At 36.5% G+C, this 26,002-nt stretch overlaps 1 protein-coding gene across 1 annotated transcript in view; it reads right to left on the bottom strand.

Moving 5' to 3' along the window:
- TTC29 (tetratricopeptide repeat domain 29) overlaps window positions 1-26,002 on the bottom strand; it is a 198,783-nt gene that overhangs the window by 123,805 nt on the left and 48,976 nt on the right. The window contains exon 7 of the mRNA XM_012783760.2: window positions 4,004-4,216. Coding sequence (XP_012639214.2) covers window positions 4,004-4,216 — 213 coding nt within the window. The remainder of the gene's footprint in view (window positions 1-4,003; window positions 4,217-26,002) is intronic.

The following is a 26,002-nucleotide window of genomic DNA, read 5'->3' as shown; positions in this document are numbered from 1 at the left end:
GAAATAAAGTCACATACTTACAACCAACTGATCTTTGACAAAGCAGACAAAAACAGACAATGGGGAAAGCACACTCTATTCAATAAGTGGTGCTAGGAAAATTGGATAGTCATATGCAAAAGAATGAAACTGGACTCCTATCTCTCACCATTTCAAAAATTAACTCAAGATGTATTAAAGACTTAAATGTAAGACTGAAACTATAAAAACTCTAGAATAAAAGCTAGGAAAAACTTTCAGATTGGCCTACTCAAAAAATTTATTTCTAAGACCCCAAAAGCAAATGGAATAAAAACAAAAATAAACAAATGGAACTTAATTAAACTACAAAGCTTCTGCACAGCAAAATAAATAATCAACAGAGTAAATAGACAACCTATGGATTGGGAGAAAATACTCACAAACTATGCATCTGATAAAGGACTAATATCCAGAATCTACAAGGAACTCAAACAACTCAACAAGAAAAAAAAAAAAAAACATTAAAAAATAGGCAAACAACATCAACAAAAATTTTTCAAAAGAAGACATATAAATGTCCAAGAAACATGTGAAAAAAATGCTCAACATCACTAGTCATCAGAGAAATGCAAATTAAAACCACAATGAGATACCATCTTATGTCAGTTGGAATGGCCATTATTCCGACTGGGATAAGATGGTATCTCATTGTGGTTTTAAGTCAAAAACAATAATGATGGTGCAGATGCAGTGAGAAGAGAATGCTTATACACTGTTTGTGGGAATATAAATTAGTACAACCTCTGAGGAAAATATAATGGAGAACTAAAAATATATTTACCGTTTGACCCAGCAGTCCCACTACTGAGTACCTACCCACATGAAAAGAAATCATTATATCAAAAAGATACCTGCACTTGTATGTTTATTGCAGCACTATTCACAATAGCAAAGATATGGAATCATTCTTAAGTGTCCATCAACCAATGTTTGGATAAAGAAAATGTGATATAGATATATATATATATATACATGTGCACTACACACACACACACACACACACACACACACACACACACACACACACCATGGAAAACTACTTATTAAAAAAAATGAAATAATGTCTTTTGCAGCAACTTGGATGGAATGAGAGACCATTAACCTAAATGAAGCGACTTAGGAATAGGAAATCAAATACCACCTCTTTTCACTTACAAGTGGGAGCTAAACAATGGATACATATGACCATACAGAGTGGAAAAATAGACATTGGAGACTTCAAAAGGTGGGAGGGATGGAGGGCAAGGAGGGATGGTGAAGTTGTCTATTGGGTGCAATATACAATGTCCAGGTGATGGGTACACTAAAAGCCCAGACTTCACCACTACAAATATATACATGTAACAAAACTGTACTTTTATGCCCTAAATCTATAAAAATAAAATTAATAAAATCAAAATAACATATTCTCAAAAAAAAGAAGTTATTATTTTGATTATGTTCAATTTAAAAGCTTTTGATTACAGCTTGGGTGAGAATGACTGACAGAGCTTGGTTTCTTGCTAAAAAAAACCCCGTGCATATTTTGAAATCCAATTTTCTTTGCTAATGCTTTCCATCATCTTTTTGCAAGGAAGGTCTTTCTAATTCCTATTATATTTTATAATTCTTTCTTCCAGGAATTACCCAATTCTTTTCAAAAGCAAAATACATAAAGATGTAACATGTGGCTCAACAAGACATATATCATATCATTTAATAAATATACACTAAATATATACACTAAATGTAACATATAAATTTAAAATATTTACAAGAACAATTAAAGTTTCTTATGTTTTTAAGAAAGATTACTATCTTTTTTCTACTTTTGGAATATATTGACTTCCAGTGTCACCTAAGTCTTGAGTAATGCAAATGCTGACAGATCCACCTTTGTTTTTAGTCTTTGGGGAGTAAGTATCCTTAGATTTCTGAAGCCTGCATTCCAACCATGAAGAATTTCAGCAGGAGCAATTTTCCATGCTGCATTCACTCTCACTACTCACTAAATTACCACCCTAAAGCAGTGGTTCTTTGAAGATTTCAAAAAACCAGGACGGCAAATGCCAGTGACAGCATGTTTTTCTTCTCTAGCTCTTTCAGTGATTGCAGAGAATTATACCCTCAAGATCTCGCTTTAGCAGAGTTGATGATGCCAGTGATCCAGTCTGGGGAGTTTACTCTTATAATTCAGCTGGACCCCAACTTTTCTCTGCTATAGGTTTATGGGTGCTAGGGATAATGGTGGGAACAGGGAAGGGAAAAATGGAACAGAAGGAAGAGGCTATGACAGGAAGTTACTTCTTGGATAATTAAAAGTTGACTGCCTGTAGTTTGTACTTGCTGTACAATTGTGTTAAAGCACTAGCAATTGCCTGGACTGATATAGTACTATCACATGTACCTAATTTTACGTGAAGGAGAACTCAACAAAGAAGAGGAAAGAAAGAAAAATCTACCCCTGCTGATGGTAGAAAGAGAGATTTTTGAGGCAGCCAAATATTAGTTTTAAAATAGTATTTAAACTTGAGAACTTTTCCTGATTACTAATAGAGACAAAGTTCAGATAAAGTGAGAGTAGTAAAATAACAGAGAAAAATGTCAGTAAGAATAGGATTAACAAAACCTATGACAAAGTTACATTTGAAACCTTGACACTGTTAAAATTGAGTGACAATATACCAAAACTTATATTTTAGAAAATAAAGACAGAAGGAGACAGGAAATAAACAATAAACATAATAAGTTTCTATGATGATAAGTTTTCTGGGAGGGGAAATTTCTTTGTGAAAAATCTTACAACTGAGCAAATATGAATCTAACGTAAAATGCCTTTGGCTAATTGATACATCCCTTTACATTGAAATTCCATGCAACTTTTCATGTGACTAAAATTTCTGCTAAAATTGATCTAAGAGCTAGCTATTTATATCAGTGTTTACCTTTCTGGGGGAAGGTACTAGACCACCTTATTCAAAGGAAGTTCATTTAATGAGATATATCTTTTAATGGGGATGATTTTCTATGAGTATTTCAACTAATATTTTATAAGAAGTAACAGTGAGAATAAGCTGTTTACTTTTACTCTTTAGTAAATTAAAATCCTACCCAGAAAAATCAGTCTGCTTACCTCAAATAAGCCATCTATTATTTAATAAACCAATCAATTTAATATATCCGTGAGCTAATAAACTTTAGTTCAAGAGCATAACTTCTATCTTTTTCTCCTTCATGAAAAGGCTACTCTATTAATAAATTACTATATGGTAATAAAATACCCTTGCATTTTACAAGTTGAAAGCTTATGCGAGTATGCTCCAAATTTTTTCTTTATATTTTGCACATACACAAATGACATAGAATATTAAAGATCAGATCAGCCCTCATAGAAGCGTTTTTATTGCTTTGAATGTGCACAGGAATCACCTGGGGATCTTACCAGCAGGTTCTGATCCAGTGGGTCTGGGGTGGGGCCTGAGACCCTGCTTTTATAATAAGCTTCCTGTGAATGCTGTTGTGGTTGGTCCAAAGGCCACATTTTGAGGGTCTAAAATATATTACAGTTTTATTTTCCTGTTACTCATAACTAAATATTTATCATACTTTCTCTATTACCTGACAGTAGGGAATTTACAAACAATGAAAGGCCTCTCAGATTGCAAGAAATATACACCCTTACATATACACACACACAAGCACACACACAGTCTTAACTTCTGCAGATGGGCTTACCTTCTCACAGTGGGTTCCTCATTTTACAACACTCCCCCCAAGTGGATTGTAATTTTGGAGATAAAGCTTTCAAGATACTAATGGATTTCTTGTTGTCAGCACTAAGGCATCTGTGTTTTACAGTGAAATTTGAAAGTATATTGATGGCATTTGTCTTTGCATTTCATAGCAAATAATCACCCTAACACGACGATTTTTACTTCACTCTTGGGAGAACCAGTGTCTACCCATTAAAGAAAGCAATGTGAGAGTGTACTTTTCCACCCACCTTCTTTGGCTATTTCACAAGCTTTTATTAGAATTTTGATGGCCTGTTTGTAGTCTTTATTTTCCAGCATTTTGTCCGAGAGTAATCTGTAAGTCCTCAGGAGACACTCGCAGGCCAACAAGTTGAGAAAGCGGCCTGTCTCATCCTTCCATATCCGCCCTTGTGTCAATTGATGGAATGCTTCATAATGCTCGGCAGCTTCCAGAAGCTGACCTGGAGAATAAAAGCCATTCATAAATATAAACCAGAGGCCAGAACATATTTTCAAATTTTTTGCACACATCTTAGCTTTACTATTAAAGGGGAAAACGCCATGGAATATAGTGAAGGATTTCTAAGGTTGAAGAGGAATTAAACTAGGAAAGGAGCTATCTCTAATTGGACGTCGGCTTCGGCATTCATTTTGGATAGATACTTGCCAGAGGGATGTATTAATACTTCAGCTAGTAGAATTGACTGGGATTGTGTATGTTTAGAGAGAGTGGAAAAGACCAGTAATTACTAATAGCTATCATATTGGTTAACACTTATGTAAGGCTCTGTAGGTGAGGCACTGTGCTGTGTGCTTTCTAGGCATTTCTCATTTAATCCTGAAAACAATCCTATGGAAGGGAACTATTAGGATTCCATCTCACAGAACAGAGAGCTGAAGCTCGGGGAGATTAAGAATTTTGCTCAAAACTGGTATTAACTGAGTAGCACCTAAGTGGACACATAGGTGCTACAGTAATAGGGTAATGGGCAGGTGGGAGGGGGAGGGGGCGGGTATATACATACATAATGAGTGAGATGTGCACCATCTGGGGGATGGTCAAGATGGAGACTCAGACTTTTGGGGGGAGGGGGGAAATGGGCATTCATTGAAACCTTAAAATCTGTACCCCCATAATATGCCGAAATTAAAAAAAAAAAAAGAATTTTGCTCAAGATAGTGTGGCTAGTGGGTGGGAGATCCAGGAAATCTAACTCCAGAGCCGATGGTTTCAACCATCATCCTGCAATGCTTTCCCAACAGATGGGAATTTCTCCACTCTTAAGAGTTCAGATATCTTGAGAAAGGATGCATTTGCTAAAAATTTCAAATTCAAATATTATGCATCTTTAAACTGCTTCTCAATATTTGACTGAACTTTCTGAGGAGACATTTGCATGAACAGTGTAGTTTTGAATATTAGAATGTAACTGCCTTTCTGGATTTTATCCTATAGCAAAGTCCGAAATATAGCTTCTCAAAGCTAAAAAAAACTCTAAATTAGCCTTAAGTCATTTCATTCCTTAAAATATGAGGAAACATATTTCTGAAATAATGGTTTGCAGCTCCATAATGGGGAGAGTATTTTACTTATTCATTCCTTCATAGAAATGCTACCAATATCCTGTAGTGTAAATATTCTTTCATGGTATTGAACTTACGCAATTGGAATTAATGGGAAAAACACTTATATTCAGGCCATCCAACCATGCTGGTGAAGAGTCAGTGCAGACTCCAAGGAGATAGCCTGTTCCTATCCCTGCTTCCCTACTCTTTGTTTAGCCTCAGGCTAATTATCGCCCTCTCTGTGCCTTAGTTTATTCTTCTACAAAATAGGATTATGGTATAACTATTCAAGGTATTAATGTGCAAAATAAATTAATGCCATGTTGAATGTGTTACAGAGGAAGTGCTCAATAAACATAGTTACTGTTATCAGTTGGTATAATAATAATATCTTTAAAAATTCCAACATGAAATTCAAACATAACACTAATTTATTATAGACTTTAAGAATAACTTCCTCTTCCCACAACAAACAAGTATTAATTGCATCCTTATAACAATATGATCATGACAGATTAAATTAACCTATGCAGGTCATATTAGGCTCAATCTATTTCCTTCAATAGGTTTCATTGAATAGTGACAGTTGGAGCTCCTGCCATGACCATTGCATATAATTTCTTCCTATTTGTTATACAAAATTTGTTATCAAAATTAGTAATGAAGGATTACTACCTAGGCACACACAAAGAATAGTATTCTCAAAGAAAGACAATCAACTGTGATGGATAATCAGAAAATGATCTGTAGAAAAATTATCAGTAAAGACATAGCCGGTCTAAGTCGTTGCCATACCACACTGGAGAACATGTTAGCAAAGATAGATACAGAGAGGGCAATGTGGACTACAGAGTTGCTTATAATCTTATATTATGAAAATTTCACATGATAGGACACTACAAATTACAGAAGAAGATTTCATTGCATGGAAAGGTGTTTATGATAAGTGAAAATACCGGAAAACCTCAGAAACCATTTAGAAAGTATTATCAGTGTTATCTCTGGGAGATAACAGGATTAAGGATGATAGATGGTTTCTTTTCTCATTCTCTTTTACTTTTCCTTGAATTTTTTTCTTTTTGCTTATTGGCATTTTCTAAAGTTTCTGTCATCAAAATGTTTATTTTGTAATAAAAAATATACAAAAGAAATTATTTTAAAAATAATGTCCAATCCTTTTTTCACTTTGATATAAATACTCAAGGTTGAAGTTCACTGCTCTAATCTATCTTTACTTATAACTACAATTCTTTCTTACTTCCCACAAAAGAAGGCATAGTTTTTCATCTCTCCCCTGTAGCACCTATCACCAGAAACACCTTGCTCTAAATACCCATGACCCTCATTTTTTAAAACTAGAATGGAGCATTGACATATATGTGTGTTATGTTTCCTCTGTTAACTATATTTCTCTGCTTGCGAAATATAGCTCTGTATCCCTGGAAAGATGTATACAAGAGTTCTTTTTTTTCCCATGCAGTATCCATCTATTCATAAAGTATAGATAGATACTTCTTTTTGGCCATGTGAATAGGGAATGGTGGATATAGGAAACTGAATAAACCAAATGGTTCCAGAGAAGATAAGAACTATAAGGGAGATGAAGCTTTGGATAACTCAATAAATTAGAATTAGATGCAAATGAGGCATGATGATGTAAATCTGCAGTCCCCAAACCAGGCCGGGCCTGGTATTTGTCTTCAGCCTTTTAGGAACTGGCTGCACATCACCGCCTGAGCTCCCCTTCCCTGCGACCATGGAAAAATTGTCTTCCATGAAACTTAGGAACTGGCCACACAGCAGGAGGTGACCAGCAGGGGAGTGCAAAGCTTCATCTGTATTTATAGCCACTATAGCCGGCGCCTCTCACTAGCATCACCGTCTGAGCTTCCCCTGACGCCTCCCACGTCCATGAAAAAATTGTCTTCCGTGAAACTGTTCCCTGGTGCCAAAAATCACTGCCCTAGAAGACAATTGTGTTGCTCGGAAAAGACACTTTTCTCATGGAGGGTCAACCTGGCATTTCTGAAGCGGCACCTTTTCATGCTGAAAAGAACAACAGGGACAATTCATAGGCACCATTAAGTTCATGGAATGCTGGGACCTTTCTGCTGGGGGGTACAAAAGCATCCTTGCATAGATCTGACAAGTCTCACAGACACGTGTTTTATAATTTGCGAAGAAGTTATTCAAGATTCAGTTACTTTCTATTCCTACTACTTCTTTTTTTAAAGACAGTCTTGCTCTGTCACCCTGGGTAGACTACAGGGTGGACATCATCTTAGCTCACAGCAATCTCAAACTCCTGGGCTCAACTGATCTTCCTGCCTCAGCCTCCTAAGTAGCTGGGACTACAGAGATGCCCCACCACGAACCAGCTAATATTTTCTATTTTTGGTAAAGATGGGGTGTTGCTCTTGCTCAGGCTGGTCTTGAACTCCCAACCTCAAGCGATCCCCCCGCCTCAGCATCCCAGAGTGCTAGGATTATAGGTGTGAGCCACCACACCTGACTTATTCCTGTTACTGCTTAGTTCTATTTATCTAGATAAGAATAGAAAATTTAGCCAAAAAATAAATTATTGATGATTAATTTATGACTATTTAGAAAACAGTAGCATTCATTTGGAGTCAACACTAGGAGCTACATTCACCAAGAACAAGTCATATTTGAATAATCTCATTTTCATCTATGTCTGTGCTATTCTGCTGAACCAGAAAATCAAGGGAACAACATAGAACTGCAGTCCCCAGCAGCGAGCAAAGCTTCACCTGTATTTACAGCTGCTCACCATTGCTTGCATCAGTGCCCGAGCTCTGCCTCCTGTCAGATCAGCGGTGGCATTAGATTCTGCATTTTGGTGAGTTGTATAATTATTTCATTATATGTTACAATGTAACAGTAATAGAAATAAAGTGCACAATAAATGTAATGCACTTGAGTCATCCAGAAACCATCCCTCCCACCTCGTCCCCTGAGTCCGTGGGAAAATTATCTTCCATGAAACCAGTCCCTGGTACCAAAAAGGTTGGGGACTGCTGATGTGAATCGTAAATGAGAAGTGATATCCATGTCCAACATTTGATCTTAAGGGAGCAGAAAGGGAGATAAAGGGAGGTGAGTGGATGGTTGAAGTAGGGGAAGGAGAGGAAATGGCGACGGAATTGAAGGTGAGGAGGAGTGGAGAAGACGTGGGGCTGTGCCCTTGTATCCCACAGAAGCCAGACTCCCTTCCCTCTGAGTTACTGAGTCCTGGGTTGCACTTAGGTATCCTAGACAGGCTAAGCAGGAATGAAGTCAGGCTGGTTCTTGGGACACTGGTTTCAGTTGGTTACTATGGAAGGCAACCTTGGGAAGATTAAAAATAAATAGTCTTTTCAGCTGAATTTGATTTTTCCTAGAGCTGTGGGGACTCGTATCTGTGTACTGCGTAGCTCATGATTAATGGCCAAGGCTCAGCTCTCAGAAAGGTCCACTTGAGGTCTCACATGAGGAAGGAGTCTAAGATACTTGAGTAAAAGAGAACAGGGAACCACCATTTCCTGAAAGCTGCTAGGTGGTAGTCAAAAGGTAAGGTTTTTACCCCTTTTACATTATTTAACCTTCCAAGAACTGGTGAAGTAGATATGATTATTATTTTGCACTAAAGAGGAAACTGAGGCTGACAAAGATTAAATGATGCATATATTTAAGACATACTTTTGATAAGAGATGATTAGGATTTATACCCAAGATCACCAAAGGCCCTTACAACTGGTTCTACCACATCAGATACTAATCAACAAACCAAGAGTCAGAAAACTTAGTTCAGTTCTCTGGATATAAATCTCTTTTGTTAAAAACAATGCTTGGGTTACATTATTTCTAGTCTCTTCCAGTTCTATAATTCTGTGACTTTAGCCAGGACTTCACAGGTAACCTCTAATGGAAGCACAGATATTAACCCCTGATGTACTTCTGACTGGTCTTGCAAAAGGAATTGGTGTATAACAAGCTACATCCATCTAAATTTCCTGCTTTCCCCTGAACCATGTGGTGACATTGTGGGGGCCCCTGGAATTCCTTGGGTGCCCCAGACTTTGTTACCTGTGGTCTCATCTTGCTGTTCATGGTTTCACCTCCCCTTCTTTACCACTTTGCCACAGATGAGGTCATGGGGTCCTGATTAGTACTATTTAAATGAAGGTACCTACATAGCAGGAGAGTTTCCAGTCCTTCTTATATGTAGGGATTCATTTCTAAAAGTATATGGTGGCAGTAAATAAGGCAGTAGGAAAATCAGCCATTGAAGATTTGATCCAGATGACCATAAGCACACAAATGACTTGGCTATAATTTCTAAAGGCTGGTCAGAATTTGAAAGCACAAATTATGGTATAGTATAATATTTTACTTTAAAATATTAAAAGATATGACTGTGCTATGAAGAGAGCACAGTAATTTAAATATGCAAGTATTTCCCTTTAAGCATGATTAACAATGATATGATTTCCATCCAATTTCTATTTCCAACTATGAATAATAGGATTTTAAAAATTATCTTACTTTCTGAGTAAAGGCTCTAATATTAATTAAGACTAGACATTTATTAAAACATAATGTGTAATGCTTTTATCTAAAAATTATAAATTCAACATACCTGAGAGAAATATTATAAAAGGCCATCAATAGAGTGATTATTTTGAGATACCAAATGTAAATATCAACGTAGATAACGAATCAGATTTTCTAATTTGCCTCCTGGATCCTTTTGTAACTTCTCCAAGGTGTTCATATATAATGTACCCTTTGGTACCAAATAACTTTCAACATATCACAGACAGGTGATATTTCCAGATCCCATTATCAATCTTTAAGAAGGACAAGTGTTTAGTCCAAGTGTCCAAAGACTGTCTTCCTCTGCAATTATCAAGTGTTAACATGACTTCTCATTGAGGAAGAGAGAAGAGAAAAGAGGAATGATTTCACCAAGGTATCACAAAAATAAAATTTAAAAGAAAACAGAACAGAAAAGAGAAGGCCTAGGGAATATTCGTGGATGTTAAAGTCGTTGTCCTAAAGGAAAGTGAGTTTTATCACGTTACACCAGAAATCACCAGCAAATCTTTGTCATCACAATGAGTAACTAAGGTCACAGTAGTAACGACAAGAAGAAAGACACACTAATTACTGCTGAATTAAATGCCTGGCATGCATGGTTTTATACTAAGCAAAAATCAAGACAGTCCACTAAAATTTCATCAAAAAACATGTCTTAGAATAGTGTGAATGACTGTGTAAAATAAGAGTATCCAGGTATGGGTAGAAGTAGTCTTACTCTCAGTTTTGTTTTGTTTTATTTTCTCAATGATTATATTGCATCTATATAAACAATAAGGAGTTTGTCATACATTTATGATTTTTCACCTAAAAGAAAGAGTACTCTTAAAATAAAACTACTACAAGGGAGTTTTTACTTTATCTAAAGCCCACACAAACAAGAAATATATCCACTTATTTAAAAATATAAACAAAACCCAAACAATGTTGCAAACAGCAAAATGCTTGGTAGGATGTTAGGACAAACAGTATGTAGAGAAAATAAGATTTTATACAGTTGTGTATTATCCAAATTGTTGCTTACCCCTCTTCCCTGCACAACATCTCTGAAAGTTTATAGATATTTGTTGTATCACAGCAGATGTCTAGAACAAATATTAAGCAAAGGAGAATGTATATGATCTCTCCCATTTTAGTTTTTTTTTAAAGTAGGAAGATTGACTAGATATTAACACAAATGGGTTTAAATGTGAAGCTGCCATAAAAGCAGGAACATAAATGTAATTCTCCCAGCCGCTATTTTGATGCACATTTTTGATTCCATGAATATTTTATGAAATGGCCCAAACTAAAGCCATATAACATTCCTGCATTACTGATGCTTGCGCCCGTAAGCTACGAACATTAGAGGCATGATTGAGTGCATTAAAATGAACTCATTCAGCAGTGCATTGATTACTTGAAGGGGGAGGGAAACAAAAAAAGAAAAAAAAAAAGAAAAAAGAAGTTGCTCCACTTAAGAAAACAGCACACAAATCTGAAGTTTGCGATATAATAAGAGCAAAAGCAAGTTTGAATAAAATAATATTTTATAAATAAAGTGTGACTCTGTCTAGACCTGACTTTAATTGGGTAAGGTGTTAATTATGTCCAAAGATGGCTGCTGGTATTGTTCAGGTAATTTAAAATGTCACAATCTCTAAGATAGCCTGTTTTAGCTCCATGCATCAGCAATTCTGAAAGTAGCTAATTATTTCCTTTTCTATCAACTTGTACATTTGCCAGTAAAAACAATGCTGCAGAAACAATTCCATGAAAATAATTTGACAGGTCCATAAGGCCCATTTTTTCGGCAGCACTGGTATAAGTCTTAAGCATATTTAGTTCTAAATTGTGCACATTTGTTGAGGACTTTAGGGAAATATTCCACTTTAGTTTAAAACAACAACCTAAAGGAACAATAAAGCTTTATGTATATTATATTACATTTTAATCTGGAGCTACTGGACATCTTTGGCATAAATTACTATTCTGTACAACGTAGAGATAAAATCTGCTAGAAGCGATATTGAACAGTAGCAAAAAGAGAAAAAATGTTATTGCCCTTGTGTAAAAACAAAAGACATTGCTTTCCATTTCAGCTCAACAATTTATATTATCTTTAGGTTTTTACATTCAATTATGATAATTATAACGGCACTATTCATGCTGAAATAGTTAAGGGTCTGCCACACTTCCAACGGAAACTATCACTTTCAAGGGTTTATCTCCTGTCAGAAGAGATTTGTTGTGCACTATAACCCACTGCACACCACTGCAAAATGGAATGCTGGAAAACAAAGATTTTGTTCTGTAACTCAATAGCATCCCTAATAAACTGAGAAGAAAATGTGCCATAACTTTTGGGTAGCTACTTTGGGATATTAAGAGGAAATTTAAGATGCTGTTTTTAAAACAGAATTTTCTTTTTATCATTTTGAATGCAGATTTCAAGTGGACACTATAGGAATTCTACCACACACCATTTAAAGAGTACTGGTCACTAAACCAGACAATGAAAAGAATCCCATGAAAACAGGCAGACAAGTTTGGGGGACATTCCCCAAGGGCTTTATTACAGCTGTTGGCAATTTTTAAAAATCCAGAAAAACTTGCCTAGACCCAAAATATTCTGGAGGAATTGTTATTAATTGTTGATGTTTTTAATTTTAGATAGTTCAATTGTGGCCAGTGCACAAATTTGACTGCTCTTGGTCAATAAACCTCAGACATTTGTTTCAATCTTAGTTTCCTAATTTCTAAGGATTGAACATCAGTAGCTTCACTCTCAAAAGTGAATAATTGGAGGTATCAAAAGTACTCAAAAAATTAAATATTTTAAAAATGTAAAACATTTGTGTAATGTGTAAACAATAGGAAACTAGCCCTTATAAATCTTGTAGGGTTTGTAGAGTTTACTATTTATTTTCCTCACATGATATATTATTTTACTTTAATGTTTTTACCTTATCTTAGAATACTAAGTTAACAGTGTTGACAGGCATAAAAGTCTGAGGAGAAATAAAGTCAATATTGACATTAGATCAACTAATGAGTTATATTTGCTCAGGATTTTATCAGTAATGTAATTCTTACTTGAATTATACATTGCTCATGATTTTAAATAAGCCATAATCAACCTGATTTGTATATGTTTATATAAGCAAAGAGAAAAGTGTGGAAGCATATGTACCAAAGTGTCAGTATTGAGTATGAAAGATGGCAGAGGGGAGTGAGGAGAGTATTTGATGGACAACAAACACATGTTATTTTGGATATTACAAAAAAAAAAAACCCACAAAACCTAACAAACTGAAAATAATCTATTTAGGTGAGCATGGAGGGAGAGAGATAACATTTGTTGAACACTTAATATTTGCCAGGCACTATACTAGCCGCTGCATGTGTGTGTGTGTGTGTGTGTGTGTGTGTGTCTGTGTTACCTTATTTCACCGTCAGGTGTTAGTATCTATATTTTTGAGATGAGGAAACTGAGCCTCCCAGATTGTCTTGCCTAAATTCACACACTAAGTAGGTGGCAGAGCTGATGGCCAAGGCCCATGGTGGCTTTACTTCCCCAAGGTGACTCCCCTTTTCAGAAAAGGTGTCAAGTGTTTAACTTCAAGACAGAGACCAAGGTTTGACCTTCAACACCATGATTTAATGGAACTATTCACACATTGCTTCTGAGCTCCCTTTCTCTAAGGGTTCTGAAGAAGAATAACAATGCTAAGCTAGAAGTGTGGTTGCAAGGGGTGAGTGCTTGGTGCTTCATAGACATCCAGTAAGTTTTCATGCAATGTTATCTATTTTTTTCTTCCAAGTTTGTCATTTGGAAGGAATCTGGATGGCCTATTACATGGAGTGCCTCTAAACCTAAATGTTACAAAACAGTGTCACTTATTTAGGTTAAATGCCAGTTGAGGCACTAATTGGGAACAGCGTATTTCATCTACCTCCAACGCAATACTCCTTTCACTTCTGGTCAGTTGTACCTCCGAAGAGATATTTCTGGGGCAGTGCCTTGTCTCAGACAGTCAGAGGAAATACTGCCTCCAGAACAGTTTATTCAGTATAGCAAGAACTGGAGGCTTAGTGCAGCTATTCAAGATCTGCTTGCAAAGCTTTGAAAAAGAAAAACCTGCTGCCGAGCAGGCACCTTTGAATGAGGCTTCCTCTCAGTGCTACTCGTTAAGCAGTAAATAATTAAAACGCCCTGAAAAAGACAGGTAAAATACAAGCAGCAATGTCAGTAACACAGACATGAAAGAGAAGGGGAAGAAAATGAATTTAAAAAAAAAGAAGCAATGAAATAATTCATTTGAAGCTCTAATAAAGTTTCATTTGCAGTCTTGTTTAAAGATATATCAGACTTTGGGGATGTAACCTAATTACATTTTTATTCTAAGTTCCATTCAAAGATCCTGGACTTTGATTCTTTAACACAGATCAAACATGGTATAATTTTCTTGTGGCTATCAATACTTAAAAAGGATCTCTTCATTAAATACTATAAGGTCTTATGAACATGTACACATAGTAGATGGAGAATAAACTGACATGCCCCCAAAAGCGACAATTAATTTATATAGAAATAGCAATGCTAATCCATTTCTTTAAAAAAGTTTTAAACTATTAAATTCACTGTTACTCAAGTATAAGGTGACTCAGTTTCTAATATTGGTCTAGTCAGAGGTACCTTTGAAAGTGTATACTAGGACTCACTTTCTAAATCCATTTTTAGAATTTCCTCCTAAAAATGAAGTGTGGTAAGTAGTTGCGGGAAAGAGTTAGCCTTGCAATCACACAGAGATGAAAGGGGAGGTGCTTTCAACAGGCCTGTAGTTTGAGTCTTAGTGACAGGTATATTGGAGTCATCAGTGTTTATCCTGAGATAAACATTGGTTTTATTCCATGTTGTTACTAGGAAACCTAAATAGAATAATGTGTTTGCTCATCCAGAGAATCTTTTTGGAAAAAGACTCCTCCAAAAGGACTTTTAAGATGTAAATCTCGATGCAGTTTACAAATAGGGTGACACGAACACATATGATTTATTTTTTAACTATGAAGACGAAAGAGTGCTCCCAATGAATTTGCTTAGTTGACTTAAACGCTAGGAAAGTTCACTAGGATTTAAACACCCCAACAAGGAACCTACAGAGAGCTTGGTTAGGACTCGGCAGCGGCCATGGGGATTTTTTGCTGAAGTTATTTGCTTTTTGTTTTTGCCTCCCCAAATACCCACAGGACCCAGGAATGAATTTATTTTTCAAGGTTAAACATTCAATAAGATGTCCTTTGTCCATTTAAGTGTCATTTTTATTCTTGCATCAGACTGTATGTAAAGGAGTCTTTTTTGTTAAAAACTTTCAAATGTAATAGTGATTTAAATAGAAATAATAGTCATTTAAAACCAAAAATAACCATACTATGCTTGTCAAATCTATTAATAGCAAGTAACAAAGATGGTATTGTGTCACTTTTGTTGGTGCATGAGTAAAATACTAGGTTTACAAAGACAAAGGAACATTTTAATATTCACTCTACATAGATTGACCAGCTCATCCTAGTTTACCCAGACTTTCCTGGTTCTAAAGCCAAAAGTTGTGAGTCTTGGGAACTTAATCATTCCCAGGCAAACTGAGATGATATCATCCATCAACTGACCCAAATTACAAAAGAATTTTGAAAGTGTAATTCAGTAAAGCAAAAAAAAAAAAAAGATATTTAGTGAAAGTATAATGCAATATTACTTATATTAAGTGCAAAAATATATCAGCATTAATGAAACACTACAGGAAAAAATCTTAAATATTTCTAACAATTATGCATCAATCACTCAAAAGGCACTTATTTTGGTCCAGTTTCCTTCTACTCCTTTTTTATATTCATGCATAAGATCTACACAGTTATAAAGAATCAAATATATAATTTTCTACTTATCTAGATTATTTTATTAGAACTGTTTCCCATACTTTTTAAAACTCATTTTTAAAGACTGTACAATATTTTTTGGGGGATGTATTCTTTAATTATATATCTGTCTAGTGCTTGGATATTTAGATGATTTCTCCATTTTAAGTAATGTTTTGATTAAACACTGTCTTTAAAAAAATCTTGGATTTCTAGATTTAGAATTAGTAGAGAAAGGGGTATTGCAAATTTTATGGTTGCTACATAAGCTGTATTACTTTCCAAGACCATTTAAGTGATTCACATTATCATGAACAATGTCCATAGTGTTATTTTAAGAAATCATGATTACTTTTTTTTTTGCTATTCTAAGTATTAAACGTTTCTTAACAATTATTCAGTTTGATCTGTAAAGAAGTTGGTTATTTTCCTATGCATTCATTATTTATCATATTTCCTATTTGGTGTATCCTTTTTCCATTAAATTAGAGTTGCCAACATCTTTCTTACCATTGATGCATATTTTACAAAGGATATAGTTATTAATTCTTTGTTATATATACTGCATATGAAGTTAATTTTTCTCTTTTTTTCCTGCTGCCTGCTCTATATCTGAATATTGATGTTGTCTCGTTTGCTCTAATATCCGGAAGTCATCCTTCCTTTCCATTTATTCAGCAAACATTCCAGTCTATTCTCCTCACCAGTCTCAGTGCTCCATAATTTTCCCTCTGCTTCTTCTTTCCCTGGTTGTAGGTTATCTCGCCCACAACTAATGAACAGCTTAATTCACACATGGATTTTACCACATGTCAAAAGCCTGTTATAAAGCTACCCCAACCTGCTTGTTTCCACTAACTCAGTCTGCTTACTCTTTTTTTCTTCAACTTGCTTCTCCACATCAGGAAGGCCTCCATACTGTATTAATCTTCAGGGATGTAGTAGCATGCTTCATACCAGTAGCATGCTGTTTTGGTTCCTATATAGCCTTGTGGTATAATTTGAAGTCAGGTAAAGTGATGCCTCGAGATTTGTTCTTTTTCCTTAAGATTGCATTGACTATTTAGGCCTTTTTGTGGTTCCATATGAAGTTTAGGATTATTTTTTCTAGATCTGTGAAAAATGATGTTGGTATTTTCAAGAGAATTGCATTGAATCTGTATATCACTTTGGGCAGTGTGGACATTTTAACAATGTTGTTTCTTCTAATCCATGAGCATGAGATGTTTTCCTATTTGTTTGTATCATCTATGATTTCTTTCATCAGTGTTTTGTAATTATCCTTGTAGAGCTCTTTCACCTCCCTGGTCAAGTATATTTCTACATATTTTATTTTCTTTGTAGCTATTGTAAATGGTATCAAGTTCTTGATTTGACTCAGCTTGACTGTTATTTGTAAATAGAAATGCTATCGATTTTGTAACCTGAGACTTTGCTGAGTTTATCAATTCTAGGACTCTTCTGGTGGAGTCCTTAGGGTTTTCCAGATACAAGATCATAATATCAGCAACAGGGATAGTTTGACCTCCTCTCTTCCAATTTGGATATCCTTTATTCTTCTTTGGCCTGATTCCTCTGACTAGGACTCGCAGTAATATGATGAATAGAAGTGGTAACAGTGGGCATCCTTGTCTTGTCCCATTTCTTAGAAGGAATGCTTTCACACCTTCTATTCAGTGTGATGATGTTGGTTGTGGGTTGGCATATATTGCTTTTATTATTTGGAGATAAGTTCCTTCTATGCCCAGTTTGTTGAGGATTTTTATCATGAAGAGGTGCCACATTTGACTGAATGCTTTTTCTGTATCTATTGATATGGTCATATGTTCTTTGTTTTTACTTCAATTTATGTGGTGATTCACACTTATTTATTTGCATATATTGAACCTTGCATCCCTGGGATGAAACCCACCTAATCATGCTGAATTATCTTTTTGATGTGCTATTGAATTTTGTTTTTCTAGGACTTTGTTGAGGATTTTTACATGTATGTTCATAAGGTATATTGGTCTGTAGTTTTCTTTTTTTGTTGTGGTCTTTCCTGGCTTTGGTATCAAGGTGGTACTGGCTTCATAGAATGAGTTATGGAGGATTCCCTCCTTTTCAGTGTTATGGAACAGTTTCAGTAGAATAGGTTCCCATTCTTCTTTGTAGGTCTGGTAGAGTTTCACTGTGAATCCACCTAGTCTGGGGTTTTTTGTTGTTGTTGGGAGATTTTTTATTGTTTCAATCTTACTACTCATTATTGGTGTGTTCATGATTTCTATTTCTTCCTTATTCAGGCTTGGGAGCTTGTGTGTTTCCAAAAATTTATCCATTTCCTCCATGTTTTCTAGTTTGTGTACATAGAGGTTTTCATAGTAGTCATGGATGATATTTTGTATTTCTGTGGTATCAGTTGTAATATCTCCTTCTTCATTCCTGGGTGAACTTATGTGAGTCCATTCTAATTTCTGGTTAGTGATCTATCAATTTTGTTTAACTTTTCAAAGAAACAACTTTTTGTTTCATTGATCCTTTGCATTTTGTTGTTGTTGTTGTTTCCATTTTGTTTAGTTTTGCTCTGAGCTTTGTTATTTCTTTCCTTCTGCTAGCTTTGGGTTTGGTTTGTTCTTCTTTTTCTAGCTCCTTGAGGACTGATATGAGGTTGTTAATCTGTAATCTTTGTGTTTTTCTGATGTAAGCATTTAAGGCTATGAATTTTTCCCTTAGCACTGCTTTTATTGTATCTCATAGATTTTGGAAACTTGTGTACTCTTTGTCATTCAGTTTAAAAAATCTTTTGATTTTCAACTTTGTTTCATTGTTCTAAGGATCATTCAGCAGCTGGTTGTTTAATTTCTATAACTTTGTATAGATTTGAGATGCCCTCTTGGAACTGATTTCTAGTTTTATTCCACTGTGGTCTGAGAAGGTACATTATATGTTTTCAATTTTTCTGAATTTGCTGACAGTTTTCTCTGTCAGTGTCTCCCCTCAGCAGTGGCAATGGTGGCTGAGTGAGGCCATTTAGATGGTGGCCATGGGTGTCGGAGCTGTGGGCATTTGCTCTGTCCAGATCTGGGGGTGGGGGCTGGCTTGCAGCAAAGTGAAGAATTTTCTCCTTCACTTTGACTTTGGTCAGACTGATGACTATGTGACTTGGTGATGTCCTGTTTACAATAAATTTTCCAGGTTCAGTGACCATCTTGAATTTAGATATCTAAATATCTGGTGATAGCAGGGAAGTTTTCCTCAATTATTCCCTTAAATAAGTTTTCCATGCTTTTTGTTTGTCTTCCTTCTCCTTCAAAGATATCTATGATTCTCATATTAGCTCATTTTACGTAGTCCCACCATATTTCCCTGAGTGATTGTTCACTATTCTTCAGTCTTTTTTCCACATTTTTGACTGACTGAGTTAATTCAAAAGCCTTGTCTTAAAGTTTCATGATTTTTTCTTCAATGTGGTCTAGTCTGTTTTTAAAGATTTCTGCTGTATTTTGAAATTCTCTAAATGATTCTTTAAGTTCTATCTTTTTGTTGTTATCTATCTCTTCAGAGAATTTTTCATTCATGTCCTGAATTTTGTTTGTTTGTTTCTTTGTGTTGGTTTTTAACCTTCTCATCAATCCCGTTCATCTTATTTGCCATCCATATTCTGAATTCCATATCTGACATTTCAACAATTTCCTTTAGGTTGAAGCCCATTGTGGAGACGCATTGTGATCCTTTGGAAATGTCAAAACAGCCTGTTTTTTTCATGTTTCCAGAGTTCTTATGCTGATTCCTTCTCATCTAAAACTTCTTCTTTCAGCTCAAGGCAGATAAGTTTGTGGTGTACCTGTTTTTCTCGCTGAGAATTCTCCTACTTAATGAAAAGAAGGAGAGGTCCCTGGATGGTGCACTTGTGTCCTACTCTGAAGAATTGACCTGGCAGGAAAGGAGTGGATTCACTGAGAGCCTGTAACACAGCTGTCCTCCTGCATCGTCCTATTACCCTGTGGTTGTCACAGTCCAAGCTGATGCTGAGGGACATTCATGCAAAGTGGTGGGTTGGTTCCAAGGCTGCTGTTGGAAGCTTGAGCAGGGGGCTGGGTGAGTCCCTTTCCATAAATGTGGATGGCATGGGAGTTTTCTCTGTCAGTGTCTCCCCACAGCAGTGGCAGTGGTGGCTGGGTGAGGCCATTTAGATGGTGGCCATGGGTGTTGGAGCTGTGGGCATTTGCTCTGTCCAGATCTGGGCGTTGGGGCTGGCTTGCAGCAAGCAGGTCTGCACTGGTATGCAGAGGAACATGCTGCAGTGGCCGGGCAATGCACAGCTCACTGCAGGTGAGTCATAGTGGTTGGGGCTCTCTCTCTGCCTAGATCTGACTGCTGCAGCTGCCGTGGTGCTATTCAGATGGTGGCAGTGGTGCTAACCATGGGCAGTGGAGGATGCCTGGGGCCATGGGTGCCTACTCTGCTGATCCCCCAGTGGTGGGAGGGCACATGGCACCTAATCACTATGCATGTGAGAGCATTTGCTCTCCCTAATCCCTCCCTGACCCAGAAGTGGGAAACAGGAAGTGGCTGCAGTGGAGCCAATCCCTGTGTAGACCAGTCACTCCTGGGACGGGAGATCAGAATGATATTGCTTTGGTCGACCTGGGATCGGAAGCTAGTGCATCCGCACTTTGCCTGTTGTGTAATACAGTGCTGCTGCAGTCTCCAAGCAGCTCTCTGATCAGTTTGGAGGCCTGCCATGGTGGGGAGCCCCCTCACACCTTGAGTTGCAATGTTCACAGGGGGAGTGTGGAGCCCCAGGTTCTCTCCTCTGACCCTTCCCCACATGTGGGTGCTTTCCCCAGGTATCTTCCAGTCTTGCCAAGTGGATCACCTGGCCTCCTTCTCCTTCACTTGGAAGTTTTCAGTCACTTCTCTGATGATTAACAATGCTCTCTCTAAAGTGCTCCATCTGTAACAGAACATCTACTTGTAACTTTTGATCCTTTCCTTGAGAGCGGTGTATGGGGGCTGTTTCTACCTCACCATCTTCAAAATCATACTTTTGATAAAAATAAATCAAGGAAAAATAAACCCAGAAAGTCAATTTTGTGAGGTCTTTGCTGATCAAATCTTTGAATAGGGAGGTAATATAGGATAGTGGAATAGACGCCAAATATCTAAGATCTGAAGACACAGGTTCCCATCACATCTCTGACATTCTTTAGTTGTCATTTAATATTATTCAGCCTTTAAAAGGAGGAAATCCTTTAACATGTGACATAGAAGGAAAACTACTGCAGGATTCCACCTACATGAAGTATCTAAACTAGTCAAACTCATAGAAACAAATAATAGAATGGTGGTTGCCAGGGGCAGGAGGGAGGTAGAAATGGGGAGTTGCTAATCAAGTGGTTTAAAATTTCAGTTATGCAAGATGAATCAGTTCTAGAGATCCTCTGTACAACATTGTGACCAGAGATCATAATACTGTATTGTGAACTTAAAAATCTGTTAGAAGGGTAGATCTCATGTTAAGTACTCTGACCACAATAAAATAAAAATAAATTTAAAAAAGAAAAAATAACCTCAGAATCCTAGTGTCTGTATCTTTGAAATAGGGATGATGTGCATGTATGAGAAAAACTACTATTTATCTATCAATATACCTTTCTAAGTGTTATTGCCATTATGTACATTATAGATATATCTGATTTGTTCTAAGGATGTCTAAACATTGCTGGTAAATTAGTTTGAAGAACCATGCACGGCAATAGTTTGTGTTTATTTGCATTGAGTATCATAGTACAGAAAGAGACCTGACATGGAAATTAGGAGCTCTGGATGCAAGTCTAACACCTGATACTGACAAACCTCATGACCATGGTAAAATTGTTTAACTACTCTATTTCAACATACTCATCTATCAAATAAGGGTCTGTGCTAGATTACTGTGAAGATCCGACATGGCTCTAAAATTTACTCATCTAAAAGAATTGAACAAAATAAATAAATAAACAAATAAAAGAATTGAACAACAAAAACCCAACCCAGTTTTAAACAATTGAGGATGATTTCACAATTTGCTACATGCATCTCCACTTATTACACCACAGAAGTGAGTTTTTCCTGATCCTTAGTGCCACCCTTATAATATCTTTTCTTGGACATTTTTAGGGATTGTGAATATTTATGAAAAAGTAATCACCAGACAACAATTCTTCCTTCTTCTATTTCCCACCCAGGCTACCATTCTTCAGAATGTTATTTTATTATATGAAGTATCCCAGCATCAAAGTAGAACAATAAGGACAAGTATAAAAGACTTCAAGCTCCTCCAAAGAGAATATGCTCTAAGTAGGTACTTCACACACAATGTGATCTTACCACTTGGAAAGCAATGGGGAAAATATTAATAGAGCAAAGCTTCCCCTCTCTGTAATTGCTTAATGTTCTAAGGAAAAAGATAAAATAGTTATGAGCACAGGTGGAGTAGCTGGTTTTGATTCTTAATAGAAGACACAAGCCCAAAGAAGAATAGTTTAAGAAGAAGTTATCCTAAATTGCTTTGTGGCAGATTTGCATCCTCTGTGTAGACTTACAAAGAGAACTTGGAGGTCATATACAGTGGATCAGAAGATGAGAGGACTGAGATAAAATGCCAAGAATTAAAAGAAAGAATGAGATGAAGAGAGATGGAAAGGGGAGGAGAAGAGTAGAAGAGATTGGTGGGAGGAGTTGAGTAGGCTCATCAACAAGGACCTTCTCACTCCTGTTGCCCTGGGCTTCCTACAAGGGCGTCCCTGAGAACTGTCCCAGTTTTAAATGAGTCATCACTAGAATTGCTGCTTGTAGACCTGATACTGAGTTATAGCAGTGTTGTGACTCTTCCCAGCCCTACCCTAAGTGACAGGCACACCCTGGAAGTGCAAAGAGAAAGCAGCATTTGCTAAAGTCCTTTGTGTCAAGCAGAACATCAGACACTTCACTTATCATATTTACCCTCAAAACAATTTTCTGAGGAACTAGAATTTTTTACTTAAAATAATAAGGAGAGTCACAAAGAGGTTAATATTAGGCTCCTTCTCTGCTTTTTTCCTGACATTTTTCTCTCCCTAATTAGTAAATAAGTTGACACATAGAGTTTTTAATGACTGATTTTTCAATAGCCATTTAAGGAGCCACAGAAATCGAGCTGAAGGCAAACTGAGAGCAGATACCACCTGCTCCATATCTGCTCCAACTCCCTCATTTGAGAGATAAAGAAAGCAAAATCCACAAGGATTAAATGACTCACCTAGATTCTCAGAGTTAATTAGAAATAGTGGTGCCAAAAGAGAATCTAAGTTTACCCAGTCTAAATCTTTTTTCCACTGCTAGACTTCATCTGTAGAAGATTTGCCTTCCCTACCTGCCTAAAGACCATTCAATATATGCATTTAGTTAACACCTGCCCCCTACACACACACTTCTCTACTTCATTAATAGTGTTGTGATTGGATCTATATATAATATTGTTCTTAAATCTTCATGATTATCTCTTACCATCTGTAAAAACCTTCTGCTCTTTTCAATACTTTGCAATTCAATGGGATTTTAAAAATAGCTACTGCTAAAAAATAATATTTAAAAATATCTTTAAAATTATAATTAAAAGCTAATACATACACAAAGTAACCAGTGCTAACAGTGTGAAAGGGCAAAACAGTCTCTCCATAATTTCACATCATCAATGCCCTTCTCCAGAGGCCGTCCCAGTTAAGACTTTGTGTATTTGATGGGTTTTAAATCCTCTCAACAGCACTTCATCTCTATTAATTTTTAATAAAATGAAAGAGAAAATAAAATACAACACTAAAAGCTGATATATCCTTTGCAATTCTTTTAGTTATTAAAGCTGTTTTTCTAATAAACTGGCAAATGTTACTCCATGACATAAGAAATTACAACGAAATTTCTATCAATTTTGATGTAAGTTTGATTATGTTAAATTATCATATTTTTATTCTTTTTCTGAGAACTGAATACTTTGATAATCAACCTCACTTCAAATGCCAAAGAATAAAAATAAAGTCACACTTATAGTGGAATATAGAATAAGGTAAAAAGCCGAAATTCTAGGAAAAGATTGTTTATATGAGATACTAGTTTCTGAAAATCATCTTGTATTATTTTAGATAGAAATCAATTGATCATCACCCACATAATTGTTTTATATAAGTAGAGTTTAAAATAAACAAGAGATTCTTCATATATGTTGAGTCATTGCATTCCACCATTGGTATATTTCTTTTTCTTTCTTTCTTTTTTTTTTTTTTCCCTGAAATAGCATCTTTTGTTACCTAAGAAGACATTCACACCGTATTGAATATTGTATTAGTTTCCTGGGACTGTCAAAACAAAGCACCACAAACTGAGTGGCTTCAACAATTGAAATTTATGGTCTCACAGTTCTGGAGGCTGGAAGTTTGAAATCAAGGTGTCAGCAGGGTTTACTCCTTCTGAGGACTATGAGGTAGAATCTGTTCCACTCCTGTCTCCTAGCCTCTGCTAGCTTCATGCATTCCTTGGGTATTAGATGGCAGTCTCCCTGTGCCTTCACATCATCTTCTGATGGTCTGGCAGATGATGAATTCACAAATATGGAGCATACGCAGAGAGACACAGAGGGGAAAGCGTGAGGGAAGAAAACCAGACTGATGATGGCCATGATGACAAAGCGTCTCAGAAGTTCATCAGTCAAACTTCTGGATGGATGGGTAGAGCAGCGCCAGAAACTGTGCCCCAAACCAGTAGTTATTTATGGCTGTGTTGGGGCCCATTATGAGTGTCCTGATCAGTTCTGAAATGGGTTGCAAATCTATTACAAGAACAAGGAGCCAAAGTTTTTGGATGATTTACTTTTCAAAATATATAATGTTTTGATTTGTCATTACCCATTTTAAAAAGAGTTAATTGCTCTGGTCTATTTGAATTCCAGTGTGCTTTCTAGTTGGGAGAAAAAGACTGTAGAACTACAGATAGCACATAACCCTCAGCCTGTTTTACTGTGACCATGTCCTATGATTAGTGGTGGTGTTTTCTGCTGCTGCTTTGGGGGCATGATGAGAGTTTGTTTAAATCTCAGTCTTCTCATAGAAGTATCATCTAAATCATTGCTAATAATCATACTTGTTGCTGTGGGAAAGGCTGAAAACCACCATCGTCAGTACAACCTCTAAGGCTCTGATGCGGGGACTGCTGGGAGGTAAAATACAAGGAAACAGAAGCCCATGGATATTGGTTGGTGAGTAGGATTACAGGGACGTTCAATGTTGAGGCTATTCCTTGGTCTGGGAAGATACTGGCATGGTTTGAGGCCACCAAATATTTCTTCAGGCAGAGGAATGGTTGTGGCACAGCCAGGTTACAAGGATCTGCATGCTCATAGTGGGGACATGTAGGTAACAAGCCCATCTAAAGCTGTTCTTCAACAATGGGAGCCTGTTTGGGGAATGTCCACAGAGATTTAGAAGATGTTTCTAGTTGTAAGAATTATGGCCTGGATACAGGTCAGGTAGAATCAGGTGAGAGAGATACTTTCAGGGTGGTTTTCCTTTGGATAGCAGATCAGACACTTCTGATTTCTAGGTGGATTCTGTAGGGAATTTGTTAAATATCTCCATTTGACTAAGTTTCTGAGATGTCTGTATGTGATATTCAATGTTGACAACCACAACTACTGTACCCACTCCTGGGATGACTTTGTTCTAATGGGTGGTTCTTCTTCTATATTGGGTTACTGAGTTAGCCTGGGGGGAGCTAACAAGAGACTTGAGCAAATGAAATTCATAGTTCAGGACTGAGTCAGAAACTCTAGTTTTGAGTAGTGGAGTCCAATTCCAAGACACATGACCAGGTATCTCTGGTCTAGACAAAAACTCTCAGAGACTGGGTTAGTCAAGGGGTCCACTATTTCCTCCTGGGTTTAGTCCTCAGTGGCAATAATCATGATATCTTAAACGGTTTAAGACTCTATGTAGAAGATAAAACACTATTGTGAACTTTTGATGGAAGCATTCTACATCAGCTAGCCTTAAAAATTTGTAAGTTTTTATTTTTTAGATCATAAATATGTAATGTGTTGCATGTCTACTACAATGAGAAAATGGAAACATGTAAAGGAAAAAATAAAATGCATCCTCTTTTTTTATATTAAAGAAATCGAAATGAAGTTTTTGGAA

The sequence above is a fragment of the Microcebus murinus genome, chromosome 15, assembly GCF_040939455.1.
Source record: "Microcebus murinus isolate Inina chromosome 15, M.murinus_Inina_mat1.0, whole genome shotgun sequence".
Lineage (NCBI taxonomy): Eukaryota > Metazoa > Chordata > Mammalia > Primates > Cheirogaleidae > Microcebus > Microcebus murinus.
Note: the sequence above shows the minus strand (reverse complement) of the source record. Positions and strands in the feature narration are given on the sequence as shown.